The 27,225-nt window shown below is 36.3% G+C and overlaps 1 protein-coding gene across 3 annotated transcripts; it reads left to right on the top strand.

Moving 5' to 3' along the window:
- Window positions 1-529: 529 nt before the first annotated feature.
- LOC144447566 (transient receptor potential cation channel subfamily M member 2-like) lies at window positions 530-27,225 on the top strand. Of its 3 annotated transcripts, none has more exons than XM_078137630.1 (27): window positions 530-870; window positions 3,436-3,590; window positions 6,189-6,295; window positions 6,690-6,855; window positions 7,069-7,249; window positions 9,083-9,258; window positions 9,390-9,564; window positions 10,204-10,396; window positions 11,025-11,200; window positions 11,452-11,552; window positions 12,588-12,722; window positions 13,357-13,425; window positions 14,905-15,040; window positions 15,458-15,656; window positions 16,288-16,516; window positions 16,984-17,115; window positions 17,942-18,000; window positions 18,364-18,493; window positions 19,760-19,888; window positions 20,765-21,013; window positions 21,353-21,527; window positions 21,903-22,047; window positions 23,666-23,856; window positions 24,172-24,304; window positions 25,030-25,072; window positions 26,013-26,148; window positions 26,545-27,225. In XM_078137630.1, the coding sequence occupies exons 2-26, from the start codon at window positions 3,516-3,518 to the stop codon at window positions 26,118-26,120; spliced, it is 3,612 nt and encodes a 1,203-aa protein (XP_077993756.1). In that variant the 5' UTR covers window positions 530-870; window positions 3,436-3,515; the 3' UTR covers window positions 26,121-26,148; window positions 26,545-27,225. The 3 variants fall into 3 exon arrangements, with proteins under 3 accessions (XP_077993756.1, XP_077993757.1, XP_077993758.1); XM_078137631.1 differs by having other exon boundaries at window positions 530-874; XM_078137632.1 differs by lacking the exons at window positions 530-870; window positions 3,436-3,590 and adding an exon at window positions 5,654-5,832.

Below are 27,225 nucleotides of genomic sequence, written 5' to 3'. Positions count from 1 at the left end.
CCGAACCTCTTCAGTTTTCCTGATAATGTTTACGATAGTTTCTAGTTTTGTCAACCATTTGTCCTCGCACGTGCAGAACCGTGTTTACGACGTCTTTACAAACGAATACGTAGATCACGGATGCAGTGAAACCCATTAATGAATGAGTCAGCTGCAGTGATATCGATGCAATTTTTCAAATGCAGTTGTTTGCCATTTTATAACTGCTTTACACCGTGATGCATTTATCATAGTTAACAGGAATGCTATATCGCTTTGCCTGAGAAATACATTCCATCAAGAAAATAATCTGCCTTTATCACTAGTTCTTTTACAATGTATCATATAGTTCATGCCAGTGCAGCACGTCGACCTCGTGTGTGCCGATACGATTGGAATATTCCATTACTAGATAGGTAAGACGAGCTTCTCGTATGACAACAAATTGTACAGAAAGGTGTCTGCGATATGCTGTTATTTACGCCTAAAATGCAATTCCATATGACTAACTACGCTGCGCCTCTCATTGATCATAAAACCTTGCAGTATTACAGCAACACCGTCGCTAGACAATGTCAGTACCCTTGCCTAAACTACGAATTCAGTGACCCTGTGACCGACATACCTACATGAGTAATCAATGGCGGGAAGTGAACAGCAGACTGCTTTATGCTTTTGCTTTCACTTCGCTGAAAGATTTTAATGCGTGTGACTATTCTCAAGAAAGTATAGTTGGTCATACATCGGCATGGCAGACATGGTGAGCATGGACACATTGTGTAGCTGTACATGTTATGATTAGTGAGCACATACATCAAAAACGGAATTGGATTGAACACGCATGTACATATATATTTGTAGCGACTTGGGACCAACATACCTAAGAGAAGGGTAAGTAGTGGGAGTTCCCGTTTTATTACATCGCAAATCGATAGTTTGGTTACTGTAGACTTTATATTGCAAATTGTATTGTCATCAAGATAGTTTTGTCCATTACCTGTTCTTTCCTTAAAAGTTATTTTCTGCCGAAATAATTGCCAAATCACAGCACATCAGTGAAAACCGTTTTTAGCACAGCAGAACTATTTAGGTTCAGTAGTGCTATAGGCATGGCAAAGTGTCTGTCTGTCTGTCTGTCTATCTATCTATGTGTGTGTGTGTGTGTGTGTGTGTGTGTGTGTGTGTGTGTCAGTGCGGATTTGTGTGTGTAATGACAACTTAAAGTCAAACACCACTGGACCGATTACCATGATATTTGGTGGATATATTACCTAGGGTGTTAGGTGTCTAGTTGGGAAATTGTTCAAATCAAAACAATCTTACCACCGGTGTGTGATTTGGGTCAAAATATGTAATTTTTGGTCAAATAACTTAAACTCAAAAACTACTGGGCAGATCAGTCTGAAATTTGGCGGGAACATTCTTAACCGTGTTTAGATTAAGAATTATTTACAACATGATAATCCCATCAGTGATATGCAAATTAGGGCTAAAAAGTGTCTTTTTGGTAAAATATCTTTAATTCCAAAACTCTTGAGCAGATTGGGCTGAGATTTAATAGGGATTCATCTGGTGGTGTATAGATGAAGAAACATTCAGCATATAATGATCTCATCAGTGATATGCAAATTTTGGTCAAAAACTTATATCTCAAAAAGTACTTGGTCAATGAGACTGAAACTTGGTGAGATGTTTCCATAAGTATTATTCTGCAGATTTTCTTCTAATTTTTTTTACACAATTGGACCTAGCAACCATGACCACGCCCTTAGCAACAACAAAATGGCAGTATGTTTTGGTTAAATAACAACATCGTCTGGTAGGCAAGTGAGTAAACATTCAAAAAAATGTATGCAAATATCCCTAGCAACTATGACCGCCCCATAACAACAACCAAACGGTGAGGTATTTCATAAAGATAACAGGGATTCTTAGGCAAGTAAACACATTGAAAAAGTGTATGCAAACATGCCTAGCAACAAGACCACGCCCATGGCCACAGTCAAATGATGACAGACAAGTGAATAAACATTCTAGCAACACAACCACGCCCTTAGCAACAGCCAAATGATCGCGCATATTGCAAAGATAATAACAGGGTTGGATAAGCTACTGGCTAATCATTCAGCAAATGAACACCTATACCTAGCATGGATTGTATAAGATGTAAAGTTGTGCTACAACACAATTGGCGCTGTTTTAAGTGTTTTCATTCCAAACTGCGTAAGGTGACCGGCGTTTGACCTAGAGCTCACTTCGAGTCGACGCTGTCATTAGTATGTACACAAACGGCTCAAATGTAGTACAAAGTATACCACTGTATATAGTCGTCTGTGTGTGAAGATACGATTCTGTCACGTTCGTCGAAAAGGTTAACTTATGGCCTCTTTTGGGGGGTCAGTCACAGACAAGTAAGAAAGTTTGTGGGTCAGTGGACAATGGTCGGGTTTTGTATAGTACGACATCGTTTTCAAAAGTTTGTTTTTATAGCGAGCACATCTAATGATGTGTTATCCAACCGACAAAGGGCGAACTCAATTGAATTAATTAAATTTTTAATAGAGTTTTCAAATAATAACGCCATCACTTAAATAATTTAGTACCTCGATGTCAGCAGTGTTTGATTTGTGTAAGGTTACATGGTTTACATGCTGTTTTGGAGTACAATTACTCCTAATTAGTAACACGATTACCTATGGCACCTATATATGTTGTTGTTGTTGTTGTTGTTGTTGTTGTTGTTGTTGTTGTTGTTGTTGTTGATTTGTATTGTCGTACAGTTGTTGTTTCTTTTTTATTGATGTCAGCTGATAGACAGTAAAAATACAACACGTGTCTTAAAACAAGAAGGGTGGCAAGCTGACAAATTCCTCTGCATGTACTCAATTGTACAACTATACCGAGATTAGATTGTGGACGAAAGGAACCTGTTAGTGTTACAAACAAGGAAAGTAAACAATTGAACGGGATTAATAGCACTTGGTAACATATTAATAACATATTGGCACAGCAGAGACTTGTTATACATTTCATGATTTGATAGTTTTTGTGACCGGTTTTATGTGAGCACAAAATGCCAGGGGAACTTCTAATTTGTTTGTGAACTAATGTAAAGAGGTCATACAATTGTTCTTATCAAATGATGGAATGTAATATAAGTCTGTGTACTTCCAACAGGCTGTGCCAAGTGTTATTAATCCACTTCAGTTGTTTACTGTCACTGTTTGTAACAGATTCCGATCAGTTCGTCGACGGTCTGGTGTTGGCAGTTATATGTATCACATCAAGTTGTAGTATGTAGTTTATGAGAAGGATGACAGGCAGAAAGAGATAGAATTACTAGGGGCCGCAAAAGGAACGAAGTGGTCGTTGAGATAGGACAATCGACTTTACACTTCAAGGTTTATAACCCTTCAAGTTGATTTTTATTTTTTATTTTTTTAAAATTGTATAAAGGACACCAAGTCTACTTTTAAATTACTGATAACCGAATCGAAACTCCGTCACTGAAAGGCTGAGCACCACGTTACGTAAACATGGAGGACATAGCATTGGAATTAGCTAAAAGACAGGTCAGCAGAGAACTTTCCTGCCAGAACAAGTCTAAAGAGGTGAGATTATCTATTGTATGTTGACGTGCACCATTCAACGCATTGACCGACTGTTGAGACAGGCTAGCGTCAATTTGATACAGTGGGAATTATAATCGCGTTCAGCATATGTGATAGAGACGCATTCAACCGAGAAACATCAAGAAAACTGACATCTGTGTACAATTAATCATAGACGTCCGGAGATAGAGACCAAATAGTGTAAATGATAACCTGTGATCATGATTAATGGGCACAATAAGTTCATGGTTAAAGTATAACACATTCTTGTTTGTTTTATTTATTACACTAATTGTACGAATATAAATTATCCATGTTATTGTTGACTTTACTTGTTTGAATGCGGTTCATGTCAAACATGTGTTTGACCATAAACGTTCGTGAGAGACATATTCAAGCAACGTCTACGGTTTGATGACCAATGAAAGTTCATGCGATTATTATTTATGTATTGTTTGAAAGTACATATATACAACTGTAACATGCACATGTGTACAATCATGACGGTCTCAGCAATTTATGTCACGTAGCCCCCCCCCCCCCCCCCGGGCCCCCACTAGAATAGCGACATTGTTGAGATCACTCACCTCGAACTATTACGTTTGGAAGGCTTATTGTATCTGAGTCATAAAGTTCATTAAATGCTTCAGTGAAGTGGCCCCAAAGTGTGGATGTCATAAAATTACCTAATTTTCGTAAATGTACATAATTATCAATATTCAACTTAAACGAATAATTTTCCTCAATACGGCGTATTCCGGTTATCGAACTTCCGGTTGTTTCGCAGGAAAGTATCGCGAGAGGGCGCACCATATCTGACAAAGTGAGGGCCAGAATTTTCGTCATGGCATCTAATAGTATATATGGCGATGTATGAAGCAGTCAACAAAATGGGCGTAAAAGAACTCCGTGCATTCATAAAAGAGTGGAAAATTACTACTTCTAAATCTACTAGATATCACCAGAAATGCTGTCACCCTTGGTCTTGAAACACTAGAAAATGATAATTTTCTGAGAGAACGGAAGAGGAGACGAATAGTGGATGTCAAGCATCAAATAATAGAACTAATCGACAGCGGAAACATTGAAAGTTGGACGGAGGACCTTCGAAATATACCCGATGTAGACATGATAAACATATTTCTTTACCTTACTGGTGTCTGTTGCTTGACAAAAGAACGATTAGAAAATTACAAATCTGACAACAGCTTCCAATCTGATTAAAATCCGATGTAGATGTTGGCTGATCGTTCATTGCTATTTTACCTTCGTTATTTTGCCTGAATTGACCTCCTTGGTACATGTTTACATTTTTTAGCTTGTCTGATCGCCTCCTCTACGATCAGGCTAAAAAATGTAAACATGTACCAAGAAAAATAATATCAGGCAAAATAACGAAGGTAAAATAGCAATGAACGATTAGCCGACATCTACATCGGATTTAAATCAGGTTGAACAGCTTCCAGCTACAGTCATTGCAATATTGAGAGTTCGGTCGACAATTACCAAGCCACATGTTTATATTGTAACTGATGTCGCCGCATACTTAGGCCTTTCTTGTTTATTAGAACAGTGGTGTAGCACCACAGGTGAAATCATAAAACTTTGTCCGGAAAAAAACATTTCATGTACTGGTTATAAGTTGGCATAAACATATTTGTATTGATATACTCATCTTTACTATCACACTTTGGTTAGCTTGCTATTCTTCATTCAGGACCATCAGTGTATAAAAAAACCCATTGAAGTCGGCAACGAATCATAAATATTGTTATTGTGATTGATGTACCACACCGCCCACCCCTTCAATGAATCGGCCTTCCATGTAACGTTTACGTGGTTCACTCATCATACCATGTCTTATACCGATCTGATTAAAATCCGATGTAGATGTCGGTTGATCGTTCATTGCTATTTTACCTTCGTTATTTTGCCTGAATTGACCTTCGTGGTACATGTTTACGTTTTTGTCCTGATCGGTAGAGGAGGCGATCAAACATGTACCACGAAGGTCAATTCAGGCACAATAACGAAAGTAAAATAGCAATGAACGATTAGCCGACATCTACATCGGATTTTAATCAGATTGGTTTTATACAAGCTGCAATAACTGTAGCGTATATTGTGATTTTGAGGGTTCTTTCCTCTGTTTTTGTACCCTTTTCCGTTCCGATGTTTGACTGGAAGCAATCGCTACAATTTCTCCAACGGTAACGCAAATGGACGAGGTCACACTGAAAACGTGAGTGAGATGTCAGTGTACTACCCGTTTCAAAATGTTGCTACTTTTGGGTTTTCCTCACGGTCGAATTGCAGAGCCAAACTTACGCGAAATATTAGGAGAACAAGAGGTTAATTTGCTATTTCGTTATTTGATGGGCGATAATGCAATATTATAGCGTAAAGTTACGGGGAATGACAGAAAATCTTTAGTCAGTGGTTACGATGCCTATAGACTCTATGCTTTGCGCAACAATGCTCTACAATTCTGGCCCTCACTTCCGGTTCTAAAACAGCGCCCCTAGTGGTCAAACAATCATATCTTTTATCTTTTCGGGGCTTCTTCGATAACCGGAATACGGCGTATTCTCCCTGCAGCTGCGTATGACACACATGCTTCAGAGTTTTGAGATGAGAGAATGTAGTCGTTTTACTGTGCCTGAAGGTCAAGATGATGACAGCGACCACATAGACGGTCCGACTCGGTAAGTGGAACCGAAAAAAAAGGTTTTCTTGGAGAACATTCTCAAAATGTAATTTTGTAACGATTATGTATGTTCTACATGTATAGCTATACAATATATTTATTGTAGACAGGCAATATGAGGGAAAGACTGAAAGACCAGCCGTTGTGGGCGCTCTTGTCACCCTTTTCTATAAGTGAAAGAAGATGCGGAAGCTCCCGGTGATGTATTTCACAGTCTGTTTGTAGATGGGTAAAATCAAAATCATCAAATCTTGAAACTTTGGTTGAAATTAAACGTTGATATTCGACGGTGAAAATGTCGCCCCTTTGTTGTCACAATTAATTGTATTAAGAATAGTTTGTTGTGATTGTGCGACCGTGACGATCAATTTAATAATTTTCTCTCAAATCAGAGCCGTTGAACGACTATGCCATTGTGGGCGTGACAGGTCAACTCATACCGACGAACTATCTGCAACTGAAAGCAAACGATGGGAATCTTCCACTCACACCGATACCAAGAAAACTAATACTTACGGAGAAATTGAGTTCCCGGGTTACAGTGTAAAGCCCGCCAAGGTATGTAGATCAAATTGTGTACACACTTTCGTATCTTCTTGATCCATTATGAAAGTTTTATGTTTTTTAAATAAATAAAATCATTCTTTTCGTTTCGCCGACGGATAGAAAATTGAATAATGCAAGTGAAGATTTTCAACATAGTAATGTGATTGCTGGGGCACCATAAACGTAGTGTATATGCCATTTTGAACAATTCATCTTTTTTTTCAGTATATACGGCTGGAGCACATGACAGATCCCGACAAAATCGTCCAGTTGATGACGCAGTGGTGGGGATTGAGTGCACCAAACCTTCTGATCTCCGTCACTGGGGGCGCTAAAGATTTCATGTTAACCAGTAAACTGAAGGCTGTTTTCCGTAACGGTCTGACAAAAGTTGCACTGAGTACAAGTGAGTTACAACTCCATTATATGCTTAGTCGGCGTTCTTTCTAATGACACATCTTTTTTCATATCTTTGTGGGATATTTCTGTGATGCAGTTAATATCTCCTGGTCACCGTTTGCTTCGATGGTATCATCTGGAAAGCACGTAGAAAAAACATTTTAGTACAACTGAACTGAAGGTTCAGTAGTGCTATAGGCATGGCAAAGTGTCTGTCTGTCTGTCTGTCTGTCTGTCTGTCTGTCTGTCTGTCTGTCTATGTGGATGCGCGCGCGCGCGCGCGCGCGCGTGTGTGTGTGTGTGTGTGTGTGTGTAAACAACTTAAAGTCAAAAACTGCTGGACTGATTGCTTTGATATGGTGGTCATGTCACTTCTGGGGTCTAGTTGGGAAATTGTTCAAATGAAAATGATTGCTTCAGAGATGTGGGTTTTGGGTCAGAAAATGTGATTTTTGGTCAAAAAGCTTAAACTCCAAAACTACTGGGCAGATTGGCATGAAATTTGATGTGGACATTCTTAGATGTGGGTAAATTAAGATTTATTCATGACATGATGATTCCTCTGGTAATATGCAAATTAGGGCTAAAAATGTGTCTTTTTGGTCACAAACCTATAATTCCAAAACTACCTGGCAGATTGGGCTGAAATTTAACAGGGCTGAAATTTAACAGGGATGCAGCTGTGGGTGTATAGATGAAGAAATATTAAGCATATAATGATCTCATCAGTAATATGCAAATTAGGTGAATTTTGGTCAAAAATTTCTCTCAACAAGTACTTGGTCAATGAGACTGAAATTCTGTGAGATGTTTCTACAAGTATTATTCTGCAGATTTTCTTCAAAATATTTTGACGCAATTGGCCCTAGCAACCATGGCCACGCCCTTAGCAACAACCGAAAGGCAGTATATTTGCTCAAATAACAACACCATCTGGTAGGCAAGTGAGTAAACATTCAAAATATTTTGGCACAATTGGCCCTAGCAACCATGACCACGCCCATAGCAACAGCCAAACGGCCGTGTATTTTACAAAGATAACAGGGATTAATAGACAATTGAACAAACATTCAAAAAATGTATGTAAATTTGCCTAGGAACAAGACCAGGCCCATAGCAACAGCCAAATGATCACATACATTGCGAAGATAACACGGATTAAGACAATTGAAAAACATTCAAAAATGTATGTGAATTTGCCTAGCAACAAGACCACGCCCATGGCACCAGTTAAATAATCACATATATTGCAAAGATAACAGGAATTGAAAGAGAAATGAATAAACATTCAATAAATGTACGCAAATGTGCCTAGCAACATGACCACGCCCATAGCAACAGCCAAATGATCACGTATATTGAAATGATAATATCAGGAATTCATACACAAGCGAACAAAAACATTCAAAAATGTATGCAAATATATCTAGCAACATTACCACGCCCATAGCAACAGCCAAACAATCGCGTATATCGCAACATAGCAACATGGTTGGATAGGCAACTGGATAGTCATTCAACAAATGAACACCTATTGTTAGCATGGACTAGCATATGGATAAACATTTTTAAAAACTGTACAGTTGTGCTACAACGCCATTGGTGGTATTTTCATTACATGTTTTGTCACATAAAACCCGCCACTAACACTATTAGATAGTTAGAGTGGGATAGAAGTCTAGTTTTATCGTTTCGTCAAGTTTAATAAATACTTTGTATTATAAACAATCCCGAAATTACAATCCCGAAATTGGAAACAAATGCGTAGTTCATTATTCATACAGCTATTATTAACCAAGTCTTATGTATAGTAACATTTCTTTGTTACCATGGTGTTCAGATGCATGGATTATAACTGGAGGCACTCACACTGGTGTCATGAAACATGTTGGCGAAGCTGTACGAGACTACACCCTCGGAAGTGGTTCCTACGGTAGGCGAAGCATTGTCAACATTGGCGTCGTACCATGGGGGGTCGTGCACAGACGTCAACGTCTCATCAATGAAGGGGGCAAGGTAAGTATCCCAATACACTCGTGTCTAACCGACCTTGACATATTAATTGCTTCTACGCCAAGCGTCGCCAGTTGCCACCCCATTAAATTGGACTACCCATTGTTGTTGAGTCCGCACTATTTATTTTACAGAGTACATACAAAGTACGGTATCTGGTTGAAGATCCTGTAGGTTTAGAAGCATCCCTTGATCCTAACCATAGTCATTTTATACTGGTTGACAATGGAAGCAGTGGTAGTTATGGTACAGAAATCGAGCTGAGGGGCAAATTGGAAAGGGCGATTTCTGAGATTCATCAAGGGAAAGGTAGGTTGTTTATCTATTACATTCCGAGTTATTGTGAATTTATGGGCCACATCACCTTTATCTAGCCAGTATTCTCCGGGAAACAGTTTTCGCACTTCTACATTAAAATCTTTTTCATCAGTTACGTAAAATATTAAGATTAGATGTAGTCACTTTCTGCATGATTTAAGCATAATGTTTAGCTTTAGTATAAATTAAATATATATTTTCGGATGCTCACAACTTAGCTGAGCTCCCCAATAGTACGTGTATGTGTATGTTCACCAGTCTTTGCAATGCCTTCATTTAATTTGAAAGTCTCAATACTCGGTGAAGGGCGGACATTGTTAGATAGTTGGTTCCACAGAATCCGGGCAGCGTAGCTGAAAGATCGATCTCCATACGAGTCCTGTTCTGGGAACCTTGGGTGTTGTATGATGACTTGAGCACAAAGATCTTGTAGGGTTGTTAACTACGGTAAGTTCAGCAAGATATTGAGGGATATATACTAATATATATACCCATCGATTTTGACTATTTAGGTTGGCAGGTATAAAGTAGATTCAGTAATCTCATTCGAACCACGCATTCTTTTCCTTTGACATAATAAGAAAAAACTGCTATAATGATTTACCTAAAACGTCGTTTCTCCTTTTTTAGATAAAGATGGAAATTTGATGATTCCGACTGTTTGTCTGGTATTAGAAGGAGGGCCTGGTACTCTTGAAACTGTGAGAAGTGCTATCTACAATAATACACCTGTTGTTATTGTTGCCGGATCAGGAAGAGCAGCTGATTTACTGACCTGGGCTGTAAGAAACGTTCGAACGGAAAGAACAAACTCTGTGCTCAAGTAAGTGCATGTAGTAACAACAATCTAAAACAGTGCATCTGTGTTTCATTTTCTATCTATTTTGATGACACTCTGGGTGACGCTCGTGAAGGTTTTCTTTTTTTAAATGACAGCTAATCTGCATATTTACAATTAATATGCACGGATATACTCGACATGCAATCATGGGCGAGACCAAGTGTCGTAATAGTATGGCATTAAGACACAGTACCAGAATTTGACGTAGAACGTTAACGGTAATCAAACATTCCTATATGTCTTCATTGTTAAGAACATTCCCACCAAGAACGGGCAAGAACGGGAGCTTAAATTTACTTGAAAGTGTATATGGCACGAGCAATAGTGCAGGAGGATTTGCATGTGATGATGTCGTTGAATTCGAATAAACACGACCTCCAGCTAGGGCTCGGCATTCTTAACTGGAATACCCAAGATTCTACCGACTCTGGTATTTCACATTGTGAATAGAAAGAACGTTACCACAAGTATGTAGCATCAACGTAGCTTCCAGATTTGACGATTTTCTATTAAAAGTTTATAGTAGACGTATTACATGAAAAATAACAATGGAATATCACTGGTTTGGATATTATAAATTACAACGATTGCATATACGTTTTGATAATAGAAAACTGAAGAATGAAGCACAAAATATATTCGGGCTTCAACTGGTGGACAAAGTAGTCAGTCTTGTTCTGGATTGTATGAAGAAGGAAACCTTAGAACTAATTACAGTTTATGAACTTAATGCAAAGGGCTTTGCAATGGATATTGATGTAGCTATTTTACAAGCCTTGCTCACAGGTATGTTATTATTTTAATCATTTTATAATCACTCGAGTCCATAGCAAACTAGTTAACATTATATTAAATCGTGACAAAACAAACAACGTTTAAATTCGTTCATAAATAGCTTTCGCCGTTGGGAGTGTAAGCAATTATTTGTAAAGAATGTACATCTATAATTTTATTTCCAAAACGAGTAATTAACCCAACAATTAATATATTCAGTAAAAGAATCTCATTCACTTTCTATTTCTTTACTTCTATCATAGCAAAGAAAGCTGACAAAAGGGGACAATTACACCTAGCCCTGGCAATGAATCGGATTGATATTGCTGAAAGTGTCATGTGCCAAGCAGGTAGAAGCTGGAAGGTATGACGTCAGCACTATGATTAAAGCATGGTTTGAAATCCATAAGACATTGCACTAGAGTCTTTGACAATTATTGCAATAATAATTGAAACAAGAGACGTAGGGAACAGGACAGAATCTTGTTTTCTGTCAGTCATTTACAAGAAGTATACATTTATATTGAAAGAAAGATAGAGAAATACTGTACTATTTTATCACACACTGGTAGCAACTCGGACTGAGACTTACTAACTTTTTATTTAAAACTCCTTTGGTAGATTTCACGATTGACTCATAATACCATACCCCCTGCACAGTACTGAATCACCCGTGGATAGACTTCTTCGTGAGGCTGTACACATAATGGCGCAATAAATCCAATCAAATTGATTTTTGAGTCCACACCCTCAAATCAGCGTCTCCAACCTGATCACGAGTTCATGGTGTTACTCTCTACTTGTGAATAAAATTGACCTCTAATTAATGTCGAATTATATTTATAATTTAACAACTGTCTGTGTATGTGTTATTAACTGTCAGTTATAAGTGCAGTTTTAAAGTCACTGAAATATTACCAAATAGCTAACATAGACCGTGTCTGGGCGACCTGTTTATATCACCCATTGAGTTCACAGAAACACTTGTACAGTGGATTTCAAAATACCGTTCAGCTCCAATGTTTGATACAGCCACACATATCTCAATAAGAAACTGCACATCTACACTTTAATAGCAAGATGTCAATTAATTGCTGTATTTTGTCAATGAAATAAACCTTTTAAACTGAGAGGCACGCTGTCAGCTCATTTTATCCAGAGAAAACGTTGCAAGTAACTGAATTTGTTATGTGGCATAGTTTCTTATTAAAGTTCTACATGATTGCATCAGAGAAGTTAAGCTGTACGGTATTTTGGATTCGCTGTATGTCACTGACATAGTATTTTTAATTTTCTGGGTGTGTTTATTCTCCTAAAAAGGTTTGTTTCTCTTTGAAGAAACGAGCATCAAGATGCAAAAAACTCCATTGAGCAAAGATTTTTGTTTTGTTATCTATAGGTTGAGGACAGACACCAATTACTCGAAAAGGCGTTTATCAATAACCAGGTTGAATTTGTCAAGTTGTTCATTGAGAATGGCGTTGATCTTCGTACATTTTTGACGGTGAAGAGGCTGACAACACTGTACAATAAGGTAAGACTAATGACTACTTTCAAGAATGCATGATTTCCCCATTTTCCTCGTCGCTGTTTGTTTTTCATTTGACATTGAAAAGAAAATTCCTCTGAGTATTGTCGAACAGTACTGCTACTAGGGTAAATTTGAAAGCTATGGGAAACGTAACAGCCATCTCTGACCATCTTGAAAGGCGTATTGGGGATACCATCGTTTCAATGGTAAACATTTTGTTAAACGTTTATGTAAGTGTAAAAACAATCTATCACCTTCAGAATTACCACGAAGAATCCATTACTGGTTCCCAGACAGAGTGATTTAAACTTTGCTTCTCCACACATATATTCCGGTGGATAAACAAATCTCTTTGTCGATTAGAATATAATTGAATATTTTGCATCTGCTATATGGTACAGTTATAATTATTTATACTTTCTCCTACAACACTTCTTTATAAACGTGAATCATCGGCTCTTTCTTGGGTCTATGAAAGGATTTCCAATAAATTTTATCTCTCCATTCGAACCAAGGATATGTTTTTTAAGTAATGGTCCATCAAAAGTTCATTGCCACGATTGAAACTCAATCTGCCTTCATTGCAATTGATATTTGTATTATTGATAAGGAAATTTCTAATGTTTATATTTTACAGATAAGACATACCACTTTATTGTACAGACTGTTAAAGAAAGTGAAATCACGAAGCGTAACGAAAAAATGTGTAAGTTTGGAAGATCCGTGTATAAAATTTAGCTTGCAAATGTTATTAAACAATGTATCAAGATCAGTGAGACTGATCACAAAGTTTTATGTTGAGATAGACACAATAAAGATAACATACAAACATCTCTTACAGAGTGTCTGCTCTGTATTTTGTTAGTCTGCTCTGTATTTTGTTAATAATAACAAAAACAAATACAATGTAACAACATACAGAGCAGACACCGTGTAAGGGATGTGTGTGTTATCTTTATTGTGACTATCTCAACATAAAACCTTGTGGTCAGCCACACTGATGGTGACACATCATTTAATAGCATTTGCCAGCTAAGACGAAATCTATTGCTGAACTTTGGTAGACAAACTTTGTATGTTGTATAATGTAACATGTCCATTCGGACCTTATTGCTGACTTGACTATTGAATATTTTTTACACTAAAATATTGTGTAATTTAAGTTTCAGTTTGGTGTTGGTGTTGTTTTGTTTTTGTTTTTGTTTTTTTTTTTCTGAAAAAAAATATAAACATGGATTTTTCTTCTGTACCACTTAATTGAAAAAACACTAAACAAAATTCGAGGGAAAAAAGAAAGAAACTTAATTTTGCTCTCTATTTTACTTTTTCAAATATCTGTGAGAATGACATGGGTTGAAGAAAGTATTGGCATTTTTTAAAGCTTTAATACTATGTAGTGAAAAATAAACAATAAGTCAAATACAAAACCATCAGCTCTCAATACGCAATGTTATCAGATGCCCAGTATTTCTAACTGTTTCAATGGGGAGCTCACGTATCGAATCAGTGTGACACTTTTCCGTATCACCTTTTGTTTGGACAAATATGAGAAGTGGTGAGCTCACCGTTTGCGTGTTCAGTGATTCTACCGTTGTCTGTTTTTCTCCCAACCTGTATGTTTTTCATATCAAGTATGTGGATATGTGATTCAAATAATGTTTCCACCTCACTACATCTGGTATATGATAAAACCTTTACGGATTTGGTTATTTTATGGGTACGGGTCAACACATAAGTTTTAGTGAGTACATGCCCTACCACAACTCAGCCTACAAGTAGGCGGGTAATTTGATCTGCACTGAGTACTTTGCATTCTCGCTGTTTACTGTGGTTGTGATATCACTCCTCCTGAAGCTATTGTAATGAGACTCGCCGATAACTTCCATATATGGTCATTTTCCGAAATATCTTATTCCATAATGCTGTAGTGAGAAGCGAAAGCTCCCACTGCCGAATTTACCCGAACGACCGCATCGCATCGGTGGAATTCCACTCATAAATGCGCGCGCGGTCGTTTAGGGGTCGGGCTATTATGGCGTACAACCTCTGTCCCCAACTTAAAACTCATCCGAGCCATACATGATTATGCTCGCCTTAGATAACCCTGTCGGTTGTTTTCTGGTGTATGTAAAGGCTAGATTGTCGTATGGGTTAATATCCATTTATGTTCTGCCTTGTTTTTCAGCAAAGAACCACGAGGTTCACGCTACGTGATGTTGGACATCTCATCAAAGATTTGGCTGACAATACCTATGAAGTTCTATATTTACGACATGACAATAAATATCAAGTTCAGGATGGGGATCAAAATAGCAATGAAGGTATTTACGGAAATCAAGCTATAGGCAAACTAAGATTTTAAAAAAGTAAAACCACTGAAACTATTGTTACAGCATGTTGATACATATTATGTTATCTGTGTACGTGAAAATTGATGTAGTTAAACTCGCAGTAGCGCTGCCTCTTTGATTAGTGGGTTTTCCTCACGTGACTGCAGATTTAACATCATCCAGTGCTTCCACTATCTTGGTGATTATATCAACACAGGGTGATTATATTAACATATTAACGAAGGATCCACTATCACCCACCTGTATTATCTAGTATATGCAACAACGATAGCTTTAGTTTTTATCTATTTTCTTGACCATGTTTGAGTTAGAGTCACACACTTTTACACTCCAAACCTTATAGTTTTATTGCCTATATCCATTAGTCGATGTCGTTGTTTCCTTTAGAAATCGGTGTCTTCGCTAAACCCCGACGAGAGCTGTTCCTCTGGGCTGTGTTTCTAAATCGCCACGAGATGGCAAAGTTATTTCTAGAGAGCATGAGTGATGCCATGGCAGCAGCATTGGTGGCGAGTCGGTTTTTGAAATCAATGGCGGAGAGAGAAACTGATGAAGACAACCGTTTGAGATTGACGGATAGGACACAGTAAGTGGGAGCCAGTATTTGCGATATCACTGGATATAGATAAGAACTCAGACCACTAAAAGAAGACCGTAAATGTGTGTCCATTAGAATGTATATATTTATTTATGTAAATATTTCTAGATCATTAAATGTCATTGTTGGCAAGATGAGAAAAGGAAATCTTGAAAAATCGTTCACATTGAAGATAAGGCGTAAAACAAATTGTGTGCTTCCGATCACATTCAATTTTAAAATAGGTGGGGTAGGTTAGATTTTTTTTTTTAATTTATTTTTCGTATGTGTGTATCTAGTTCAGGTAGTTATGTTTTTCTGTTGTTTTCCATATAGTTTCTGTGTTATTGGCTTCTTCTCATCAGATGTACAGCCATTACAGATTTGAAGAACAGTTTTATATTGTCTTTTTCAGTTGATGTCAGTTTCCGCATCCACTATTTCTTGCGAGACTTCACAATGTTCGCGTGTTTTTTTCTCGAATATGTAAAAAAAAATTTGGGGTCTGCGTGAAAAACTAGGTGGGGTCGGGTAACCGGAACCAAACAACTTTTAAATGTTAAGGAAATTAGCTGGGTAGCTGCAGGAAGAAAGGTTCTCAACATGGTTCAATCACTGTTATGTTGTCTTTCATTCTTAGAGAATATGAGCAGCTGGCCTATGCTATTTTGACAGAATGCTACAACGCCGACGAGGAAGCTACCCTATTGTTATTAGTTCGACCTCTACACTTCTGGGGAAATTCTACATGTTTGCGTTTAGCGATAAGTGCTGATGACAAGAACTTCGTCGCTCATACTGCTGTACAAGAGCTACTAAGTAGAATTTGGTACGGAAATGTTGACAGTGAACGCACGTCAACTTTGAGTGTAAGTCAAAGTTGTCTTTTGATGATGCAGAACAAATTATGTGAGCAAACTAGGAGATAATTGACTTACAAAGGTTATAATGTTTGAGCAGTTCAACTTAGTACAATAAGAACAATTGAGCTTTCCATCTGCCCATGTCGACGATAGTGTTCAGAATGACGTATTCCAAATTATCGGAATCGTCGATCTACAAAGGTTATGTCAACCCACCTATCAATATAGAACCCAAGTGTTCGTGTGTTTTAGCGTTATAGTGAAAATGGGTTGTGACGGTAGATGTGACCATGCATAGACTTCAGTCATTCTATTAAATGGCACTCATTGGCTGTCCACAAAACGCGTGAATCACATATACATGTAATATTTTTTCTTTTCCTTTGACCATACTCTGCTGATGAATGATTTTTAGTCTAACGCGTAATATACTCATATAGGCATGTTAACAATTTTATGTGTATTACTTACAGTTATTTTGCTGTTTGTTGTTTCCACCACTGCTGTATTGTGTTCTGACTTTTCGAGAGCCACACGTCACATATGACAACGACGAATCGGAATTCACTTCACTTGACCAAGGGACTACTGTTTACAAATCTGAGGTAGATAGATATATTGATATACAATGTGATGTATTGATGGATGGATATATGTATACACGTATGTATGTATGTATGTATGTATGTATGTATGTATGTATGTGTGTATGTATGTACGTACGTATGTATGTATGTATGTATGTATGTATGTATGTGTATGTTATTATGTATGTATGTATGTATGTATGTATGTATGTATTTATGTATGTACGTACGTACGTACGTACGTAAGTGTGCTTGCATGCATGCATGCACGTACATACGTATGTATGTACGTACGTACGTACGTACGTGTGTGTGTGTGTGTGTGTGTGTGTGTGTGTGTGTGTGTGTGTGTGTGTGTGTGTGTGTGTGTGAACTGGTGGATGGACGGACAGACGGATGAATGGTGGATGCATGCAAGCCCCTTCATCCAACTCTACTTTCCAGACACCACGATAATCATTATGGAATCACCTACCACAATGTGCTGTTGCCATTCAATCTTAAGAAACTTTCAAAACCTACAACAAAAGCCCCATGTGTCCATTTATATGCCAACTACCACTCTCATAAGAATTTTGCAGTTATAGCCCTGGCCCTAGAGGACCGATTTAGGAAGTGAAGACTACAAGATACGAGGCATAGTATGAATGAATGAATGAATGAATGAATGAATGAATGAATGAATGAATGAATGAATGAATGAATGAATGAATGAATGAATGAATGAACGAACGAACGAACGAACGAGTGTGTGTGTGTGTGTGTGTGTGTGTGTGTGTGTGTGTGTGTGTGAGTGTGGTGTTGGCTGCATACATATGTGTAATTATATACTTATCTTTTTTAGGTGACCCATGACGTAGATAGTACACCGTTGGTAAAACTAAACCGTGACCATCGTTTAAGGTATGTAGCCAAACTTTCGAAACAATGTAATAATTTCATATTGCTTTACATGGAATAGCCTTTTATCGCCTTTAAGAATGAAATGTATGTTTGTTCTAAACTACAGCCAACCCATATATTGAAATATCAAACAAGATGGATACATTTGATTGTCACCATTTTGGAGCCAGGACCAGTGTGGCCGAACAGCGACCACAGTTGTTGTAAAGTTAACATCCCTGAATCCACCGTATGAAGGTATAGATAAATACATGCTCTATTGAAGTGTCTGCAACATATTACCCTACATGGTCAAGAAGGATAGAGTAACCGACTGACTATACATGGTATCACATCAATGTTGTCATACACTTTATGTTATAGCATAGAAGAAGGCAGTGCCTCCTTGGGTTCAAATGAAGGCATCGACATTCGAGCAAAAAAGGATCTTAGGCCCTTTCAGAAGTTCGTCAGCTTTCTGGATTCTCCTGTTGTCAAATTCTCCTACTGCACAGTAAGTGTGTTGTAGCTTAAAGGGGGATATCCACTCCTAGGAAATAAAGGCATTTTGATGAACACATGAGTTCTGGAGAGTTATTTCATGATTTAACATATCATAAATTTAACATACCATAAAACACTTAATTGAAACTTGTTTCACATTCATTGTCCTAGCTGTGACCCAGTATTGTTCCTGGGAATTAGCAGACATGCAAATGTAGTAGATGAACAGTACATGAATATTTATTGTTAATCTTAAACATATGCATATCTGCTCATTTCTATGGGGTAACACTGGACCAGTACTAAGACATTCACAAATACGAAATAAGATTAATTTTGTGTTACTTGACAATAGCGCGAAATGAATGTGATGTGGAATTATGGAATGTCTCTCCAGAACCTGAAGTTTACCAAAATGTCTTTATTTCCTGGAGTGGTGTTCCCTTTAACATTTAAACACCTTGTTGGTAGAAGATCAGGCAAATGCCATAGTCTATGCGATATATGGATGTTGGTTGTCCAATTTGCTATAGTGTTCATGTCATGTTGTGTTTTGAAGTGAATTGTTGATCGATGCAACTCGTAATAAGAGTAGTAGAAATATATCCCAAAACAGATGAAAGAAAAAGTGATCAAACAACGACCAAAGGCAGGTTAATTTGATAATAGTATAACTGGTTATATATTATTATTATTTATTAATATAATTATTATATATTATTTATTTAATTATTATTATTATTATTATTATTATTATTATTATTATTACAGGTGAAGGGGTTTAAATATTATATAACAATAAAGCAGTGTGTGCGAGACAATTTAGAGGAATGGTGGCTTTTGGTCCAATTGTCAATAAAATGTATTCGTTTGAGCATATATTTGCTATGCGGGCTCATATTTGCTTAGCTGGCTGATATTTGAGGGCGCCTTTTCACAACTTTATCTGTATATACTGCATTCAATTTGTGAGAGTCTAAAATATAATAAAAGTAATTTCAAAATTGCATATCAGAAAAATAAAAAAGTAAAGGGGTTTAATATTATATAATAATGACAAAAACATATTAGGATGAAGCTTATACTTCCCTGGTAGAACCTTGTAGCATATGAATTCGGAGCCAGGTTTACATGTCTTGTGTTGTCGACCTACAGCACACTACTTTCTAAATATAAAATGTCACAGAAATGATCTGATATTTTTGTACTCGTATTTTTTATCGTGTGTATGGCTGTATTTTGAATAATATGTTTCTCTATAATAATTCGCTTTCAGTTTTGGTATGTCATCTTCTTGCTGTTGTTCAGTCGTGTTCTTTTGGTTGACTACAAGAAGCACTTGTCGACACCAGAAATTATGTTAATCATATGGGTCACAACATTTGTATTCGATGAAATACGACAGGTAATAGTTAATAAATATACACACTCACCTCACTCACATATGCACACATATATGTATGTATGTATGTATGTATGTATGTATGTATGTATGTATGTATGTATGTATACACATGCATGCATGCATGCATGTATGTATGTATGTATGTATGTATGTATGTATGTATGTGTGTGTGTGTGTATGTATGTATGTATGTATGTATGTATGTATGTATGTATGTACAATGTATGTACGTATGCATGTACATACATACATACATACATACATACATACATACATACATACATACATACATACACGCACGCACGCACGCACGCATACATTACATACATTGCATACATACATACATACATACATACATACATACATACATACATACATACATACATCCATTACATACATAGTACATACATACATACATACATACATACATACATACATACATGCATGTACGCACACACGCACGCACGCACGCACACATACATTACATACATACATACATACATACATACATACATACATACATACATACATACATACATACATACATACATACATACATACATACATACATACATACATACATACATACGCATTTACGTTTTGATCATCAAATTGACGTTCGGAAGCACACAGTTGTATAAAACTGGATTAAATAATGACAACGAAAGTAAAAACGATGGACAATGTGAGGAGAAATAATCAGGCAGAATATTGGAAAAGTAGATCTCCCAAAATATATAATATGAAAAACTACTACTGGTGTTGACGAGGTATTTTACACCACATGAAAATATGCATTGATCAACAACTGACGCCATACACATTATTTCATGTAACTTTTGAACAAAAGGAGGCTTGTTTTATCTGATATTTTAGCTAATCCAGCGGGAAACATCTGGGTTTTATATGAAGATCACAAGTTGGATATTTGATGACTATTGGAACATTATCGATTTTATAAGTCTGGGTGGTTTCTATGCAGCAATTATTGTTAAGTACAGTGGTGATTTGGATGCTGGAAGATACATATTGGCTGTGGATATCCTGTTCTTCTATATCCGAATAATGCATATATTTTCAATCAATAGAACAATAGGACCTAAACTGATCATGATAGGAAAAATGGTATGTTTTAGATGGATGGATGGTCTATCTATCTATCTATCTATCTATCTATCTATCTATCTATCTATCTATCTATCTATCTATCTATCTATACCTATATGTCTATCTCCACAACATATCGTGTATCAATGGTATACATAATGCCATATAAGCAAACTCTGTCTATCTATCTATCTATCTATCTATCTATCTATCTATCTATCTATCTATCTATCTATCTATCTATCCATCTATTCTTATATATCTTCCTGATCTGTGAATGTATTACTGCATGTTTTGTCAGCATCTAATATTTTCATGTCTAAATTTACATATTGTTACATTGTATCATTTCTGTAGATGGTCGACCTGTTCTTCTTCGTCGGTATCATTTGTGTGATAATGATAGGTTATGGAGTATCTGTACAAGCCATCCTGTATCCCGACGAACAACGGACGTGGCCCATAATGAATGGAATATTCTACAAACCTTACTTCCAAATATATGGAGAATTATTCTTAGAAGAATTTGAAGGTATAACTCAAGAAATTATAAAATCGTTCTGTATAAACAGTCATGTACAAGTGATTATTTGTTTAACAGTGGCCATATGGATGAGAATTGTTCAGTTATTTTGGATTTTTAATTCATAGAACAACTTTACTATGGTTTTCTACTTGCAGAAAACAATGTGAAATAACATATATAGACCAAGTTCTTGTTCGCAACCCAATAATAATATGTGAAAAGTGTTTGTTATTGTACGTACAGTAACAAATCTTTTTCCAATTAAATTGACAACAGTGCATCGTCATTTTGCTCTTCTGGTACATTTCACAGATCACAGCTACAATATACAGAGACTCCATTCTGGTGTCATTTTAATATTTTTTAATTTTTTTTTTCAAGTTGAAGGTTGCACGACGAATGAAACAAGCATATTGTCTGGTGAGCCAAGGTGTGAGAGATACCATACATTGGTAATAATTTTATTGGCTGTGTACATGGTGCTGTCTAACATTCTTCTGGTGAACCTGTTAATTGCTATGTTCAGGTAAGCATCACATCTTTGTTGTTGTATTTCGTATGACACACAAGGTAAATGAAAAACTTAAACATTATCATTGCTTTACATTCAATGTTTTTTGGTTATTTTTTTGTGTTTTTTGGTTTGTTTCATTTCGATTCCATCATTTTACTATACCTGTTACCATAAATAGATATAAAAAATACATCTAACAGTTAAAGTTTACACCATATTACTGATCAGAGATTGTAATTCTACGCTAAAAAACATTATACGCGTAAAATTAATTATTGCAGGCACCATAATGTTATCATTTTAGCAAAAGAATTTGACCAAATTAAGGACATGCTACTTATAGTCAAAGCGTTTGCTCTGTTGTATTTAATAAGGTTTTATCAATTTAATATTAGTTAGGGATCCAATCCCAGGTACTCTTTACAGGGGAGCTATAAGAATTACATGGTTTTATAAGCACAACTGAACTGAGGTTCAGCTAAAAATGTGTCTTTTTGGTCAAAAATCTATAATTCCAAAACTACTGAGCAGATTGGGCTGAAATTTAATGGGAATGCATCTAGGGATGTATGGATGAAGAAATATTAAGCATACAATGATTCCATGAGTGATATGCAAATTAGGTGTAAAAATGTTCATTTTTGGTCAAAAACTTATATTTCAAAAAGTACGTGGTCACTGAGTCTGAAACTTGGTGAGATGTTTCTGAAAGTGTTATTCTGCAGATTTTCTTCAAAACATTTTGAGAAAATTGGCCCTAGCGACCATGACCACGCCCTTAGCAACAACCAAATGGCAGTATATTTTGGTCAAATAACATCATCTGGTAGGCAAATGAGTAAACATTCCAAAAATGTATGCAAATACCCTAGCAACCATGACCACGCCCATAGCAACAGCCAAACGGTCGTGTATTTCACAAAGATAACAGGGATTAATAGACAATTGAATAAACATTCAAAAAATGTATGTAAATTTGCCTAGCAACAAGACCATGTCCATAGCAACAGCCAAATGATTACATATATTGCAAAGACAATATCAGGAATTCATACACAAGTGAACAAAAACATCTTAAAATGTATGCAAATATATCTAACAACATGACCACGCCAATAGCAACAGTCAAATAATCACGTATATTGCAATGATAACAACAGGAATAGAAAGACAAATGAATAAACATTCAAAAAATGTATGTAAATATGCCTAGCAACAAGACCACGCCCATAGCAACAGCCAAATGATTACATATATTGGAAAGACAATATCAGGAATTCATACACAAGTGAACAAAAACATTTAAAAATGTATGTAAATATATCTAACAACATGACCACGCCCATAGCAACAGCCAAATGATAGCATATATCGTAAAGATAGCAACATGGTTAACTGGATAGTCATTCAACAAATGAACACTTCTTGTTAGCATGGACTACCATATGAATAAACATTTTAAAAAACTGTACAGTTGTGGTACAACGCCATTGGCGGTATTTTTTCTTTTGTTTCAGACCAACTTTTCCTACAGCTCTGTTTTTTCACAACTACATTTCAGTGCTAATCCGAAGTCGGCCTTTAAAGGTAAAAATAACCACTTTGTCTTGAATATTTATTTAATCCACAGCTATACATTTTCCAAAGTGCAGGATCACACCGATTTATTTTGGAAATTTCAAAGGTATGGACTTATTGCGGAGTATCAGTGGCGTCCAATGTTATTTCCACCACTAATAATCTTCTCGCATATTCGGATGTGTGTTCAAGCAGTCTTGGGTCATTGCTGTCCCAGGATCAGACGTGGCAAAAGAACTCTGAGTAAGTAGATACTTCTTGTTATTAGTTTACCAATAACTTTTAAAAAATACATGCACGTTTGATGAGAAAAGAACGGGGTCGTAAGCAGAGGGGGGGGGGCTGAGTATTAAATGGTGACTCTAAAGAGTGAATCACAGTCATATAAATGAATGTAATGGTGGGCTGGGTGACGATACCAGTATAAGATATTCTTGGCTCTTTTAGAATCATTTTCTGGTCCTGGCTCTTAATTTTGCTTTTTTCTAATTGTCTTTGTTGTTTATCTAAGTTGTTTCAATATGTACCAAATAAAATAATGGGTTACCTTGTTTTTAGGACAAAGGTTGACAGTCAAAGAAGATAAACTATTAAGCTTGTTTGAATTGATTCATATGGAGAGGTACTTTGCAAGAAAACAACACGAGGAATCAACAAAAATGGACGTTGAGATTAAAGAGGTGTTTCAAAAGTAAGTTAAGATTTATTTAATGGTTGTTTGTAAATCGTTACTTGAGGTCGGTCAAGACGAAAAGTGGAATCATAGTGGTCGGGTAGTTAGAGAGGCCGTGATTGAATCTGTATATATTTCAGGTCAAAGTCTCGCCGACGCCGCCGCCGTCGTTTGTTTCTGATTAGCTAAATTCGGTCAGCAATATTTGAACTACGCTTGTTCGCTAGTTAGTCCTGGTATATAGTTAGGGACCTGGTAGGACAGCAGCTGCCATGTGAATGCTTTCATCCTAATCGCTTGCAATGGCTGCAGTGGCTTGTATATTCTCCTCCCTGGGGTTGAGGATGTTATATAAACGGTCGATGCGCCAATGTAGGTATGTAACATGGGTAATAATTGTCCAGCGCCATGACACGACATCCACCGTGGAAGGCACTTTATCATGTAAAAAATATTATAAATGTGTGCACTATTATAATATTTGTAAACTTACAATTTTTTCCGTTAGCCTATTGCAGAGCTGCCATTGTATTGAATATCAGATTTAGACAGGTGTGTGTTCCTAAAATGCAATATCCAACATATACGCTAGTTGTACATATTATTTTAATCGAATGATGAACTCATTTCCAAATTGTCCAATTAACAATTCTTAATTTGTAATTTTATTAACCACGATTGCACACGTTACAGAGGCTCAATAGCGACTTGTTCACCTCGTATTTGTTTGTATTTGTTTATAGAGTGGATTCTTTGATGAAGCACATGGAATTTGTGGAAAGTCAGGTATTGAGATATTGATAATAAGATAAATGTACCACGGTCGTCCAAAAAGCGGCAATGGTTATGATGATAACTTCAGTAGCTTGTAACAATAAGGTAGTATGCACTGTAAAAGGCATACCAATACCTAACATATTGTCCAACATATTATAACTAAAGTTACATCACATTCCGAATAACTTGTACTTCTAACGAGGCAACATAGCAACATTCACCTATATACTACTGTATCAACATTCAGGTATATTCATCCAACCTTTAATCTTAACGTTCTATCAGCAACTTTTGTAGAAAGAAAGATTTTGAGTTGGAAGTAAAATAATCAAACAATATTGTAAAAAAGGGGTTAAGCAAGCTAACAATTTAAGTATACCACAAGAAAGCAATGCAACTTTATTTTCACTTTTTCCATTAGTTTGCATAAACCTAATATTTTCTCAAGATATACTGTTCCTCCCTTTACATATTTCAATCCCTGCTTTGGCGTCTCGATAATACTGAAATATTTCAGCTAGATAAATTTCTCTGTTTTGAAGTAGCCATATGGATGAATATTGGATATCTATTTTGGATTTTTAACTCAATTTTTTTATCATGGCTCCCTTCTTGAAAAATCAATGTGAAACAATATATACCAAGCCATTGTTTGTAACTCAATAAATTGCGAAAGATTAAAAAATGTGTGAAATCTTTTTATTGTACGTACATTAACAAACTTTGTATAGCTTTGTTTAGCTTTTGTAATATATTGAGTAACAAACACACACTTTTCCAATGTTGTTTAACCCAGAATTTTCAAGTAGGAAGCCATAATAACATTGTTTTATAAATTAAAAATCCAAAGTAAATACTCACTCCTCATCCATTTTGATAGAATTTACGAATTTAAGCATTCCTTCTCATAAACAATATACTGAGATTAGTCTGTTTGTCCTGTCCTTAGTTGGATAGAATCATGACACGTACTGATGAAAGGTATACTGAAGACGTAATCTCACCTTTGGCACTTCCGATCATATCAGAAGAAGCAGACAGCGAGTCAAAGGCATAGAAAATGCTCTCAACTATCGAGAAAAAAGGTATGCAAACTCTATTGAATTACTTTATCAAATGATGATCCTTGATAACAATGGCGAAATAGCAGTAAATTTATGTCACAAGTGTGTAATGTATGTATGTATGTATGTATGCATGGATGGCTGGATGGATGGATGTATGTATGGGTGGATGGATGGATTGATGGATGGATGGATGCATGTATGTATGTATGTATGTATGTATGTATGTATGTATGTATGTATGCGTACGTATATTTTTATATATATATTTTATACAAATCCCAGCATACATACATACATACATACATACATGCATGCATGCATACATACATACATACATACATACATACATACATACATACATACATACATACATACATACATACATATAATCATTGCTTCCTTCTCATTTTTCAGATTGGTGCCTCTCAGAAGCCAGATGACAAATGTCACTTTGTCATCCACATCTACATTATGATGACATCATCAAGAAGATTTAGATAAAATAACGGACATTTAATTTTTGTGTTTAGGCTGAACGATTTTAAAATCCTACATAGAGTTTTGGTTGTCGAATGTTTATAGGGGCTGACTTGGAATCTGCAGGTTGCAGTTTAGAGCCTAGTTGTCACGTTTTTTTCTGAATGGCTAAAGTCCCTGGGCAATTGCAAGAGAATTGAACCAGTTCGTGCCCCAGTTAAGCCAGCTGTATGAGTAGGGACTTGTTAGGATAGCAATGGAGAGTATGCTGCCCATGGAGTTAAGGCAGTATAAAGGGATTTTGTAGCGACATAGATCCATACCAGGGCAATAATTGTAAAGTGCTTTTAACCACGCTGTGGGAAAACACTTATATAAAACTACATGTTCTATAAAAGTTACGAATTAGAGTACATTTTATACATTACACTAAATGCCAAGATGGAAATTCATTTGCCCTATTTGGAAATAATAGGTATTTTAGTATATCGACTGAACTTAGAAAGCATTTGTCCATAACACAAGAATTAGATAATGCTAGAGGACATTTTGATCAATTTGATGTCATGAACTTGAATGACTTATAATTGCATTCATTCCATGAGAATGTTTGCAATG

This window comes from Glandiceps talaboti, chromosome 16, assembly GCF_964340395.1.
Source record: "Glandiceps talaboti chromosome 16, keGlaTala1.1, whole genome shotgun sequence".
NCBI lineage: Eukaryota > Metazoa > Hemichordata > Enteropneusta > Spengelidae > Glandiceps > Glandiceps talaboti.
Note: the sequence above shows the minus strand (reverse complement) of the source record. Positions and strands in the feature narration are given on the sequence as shown.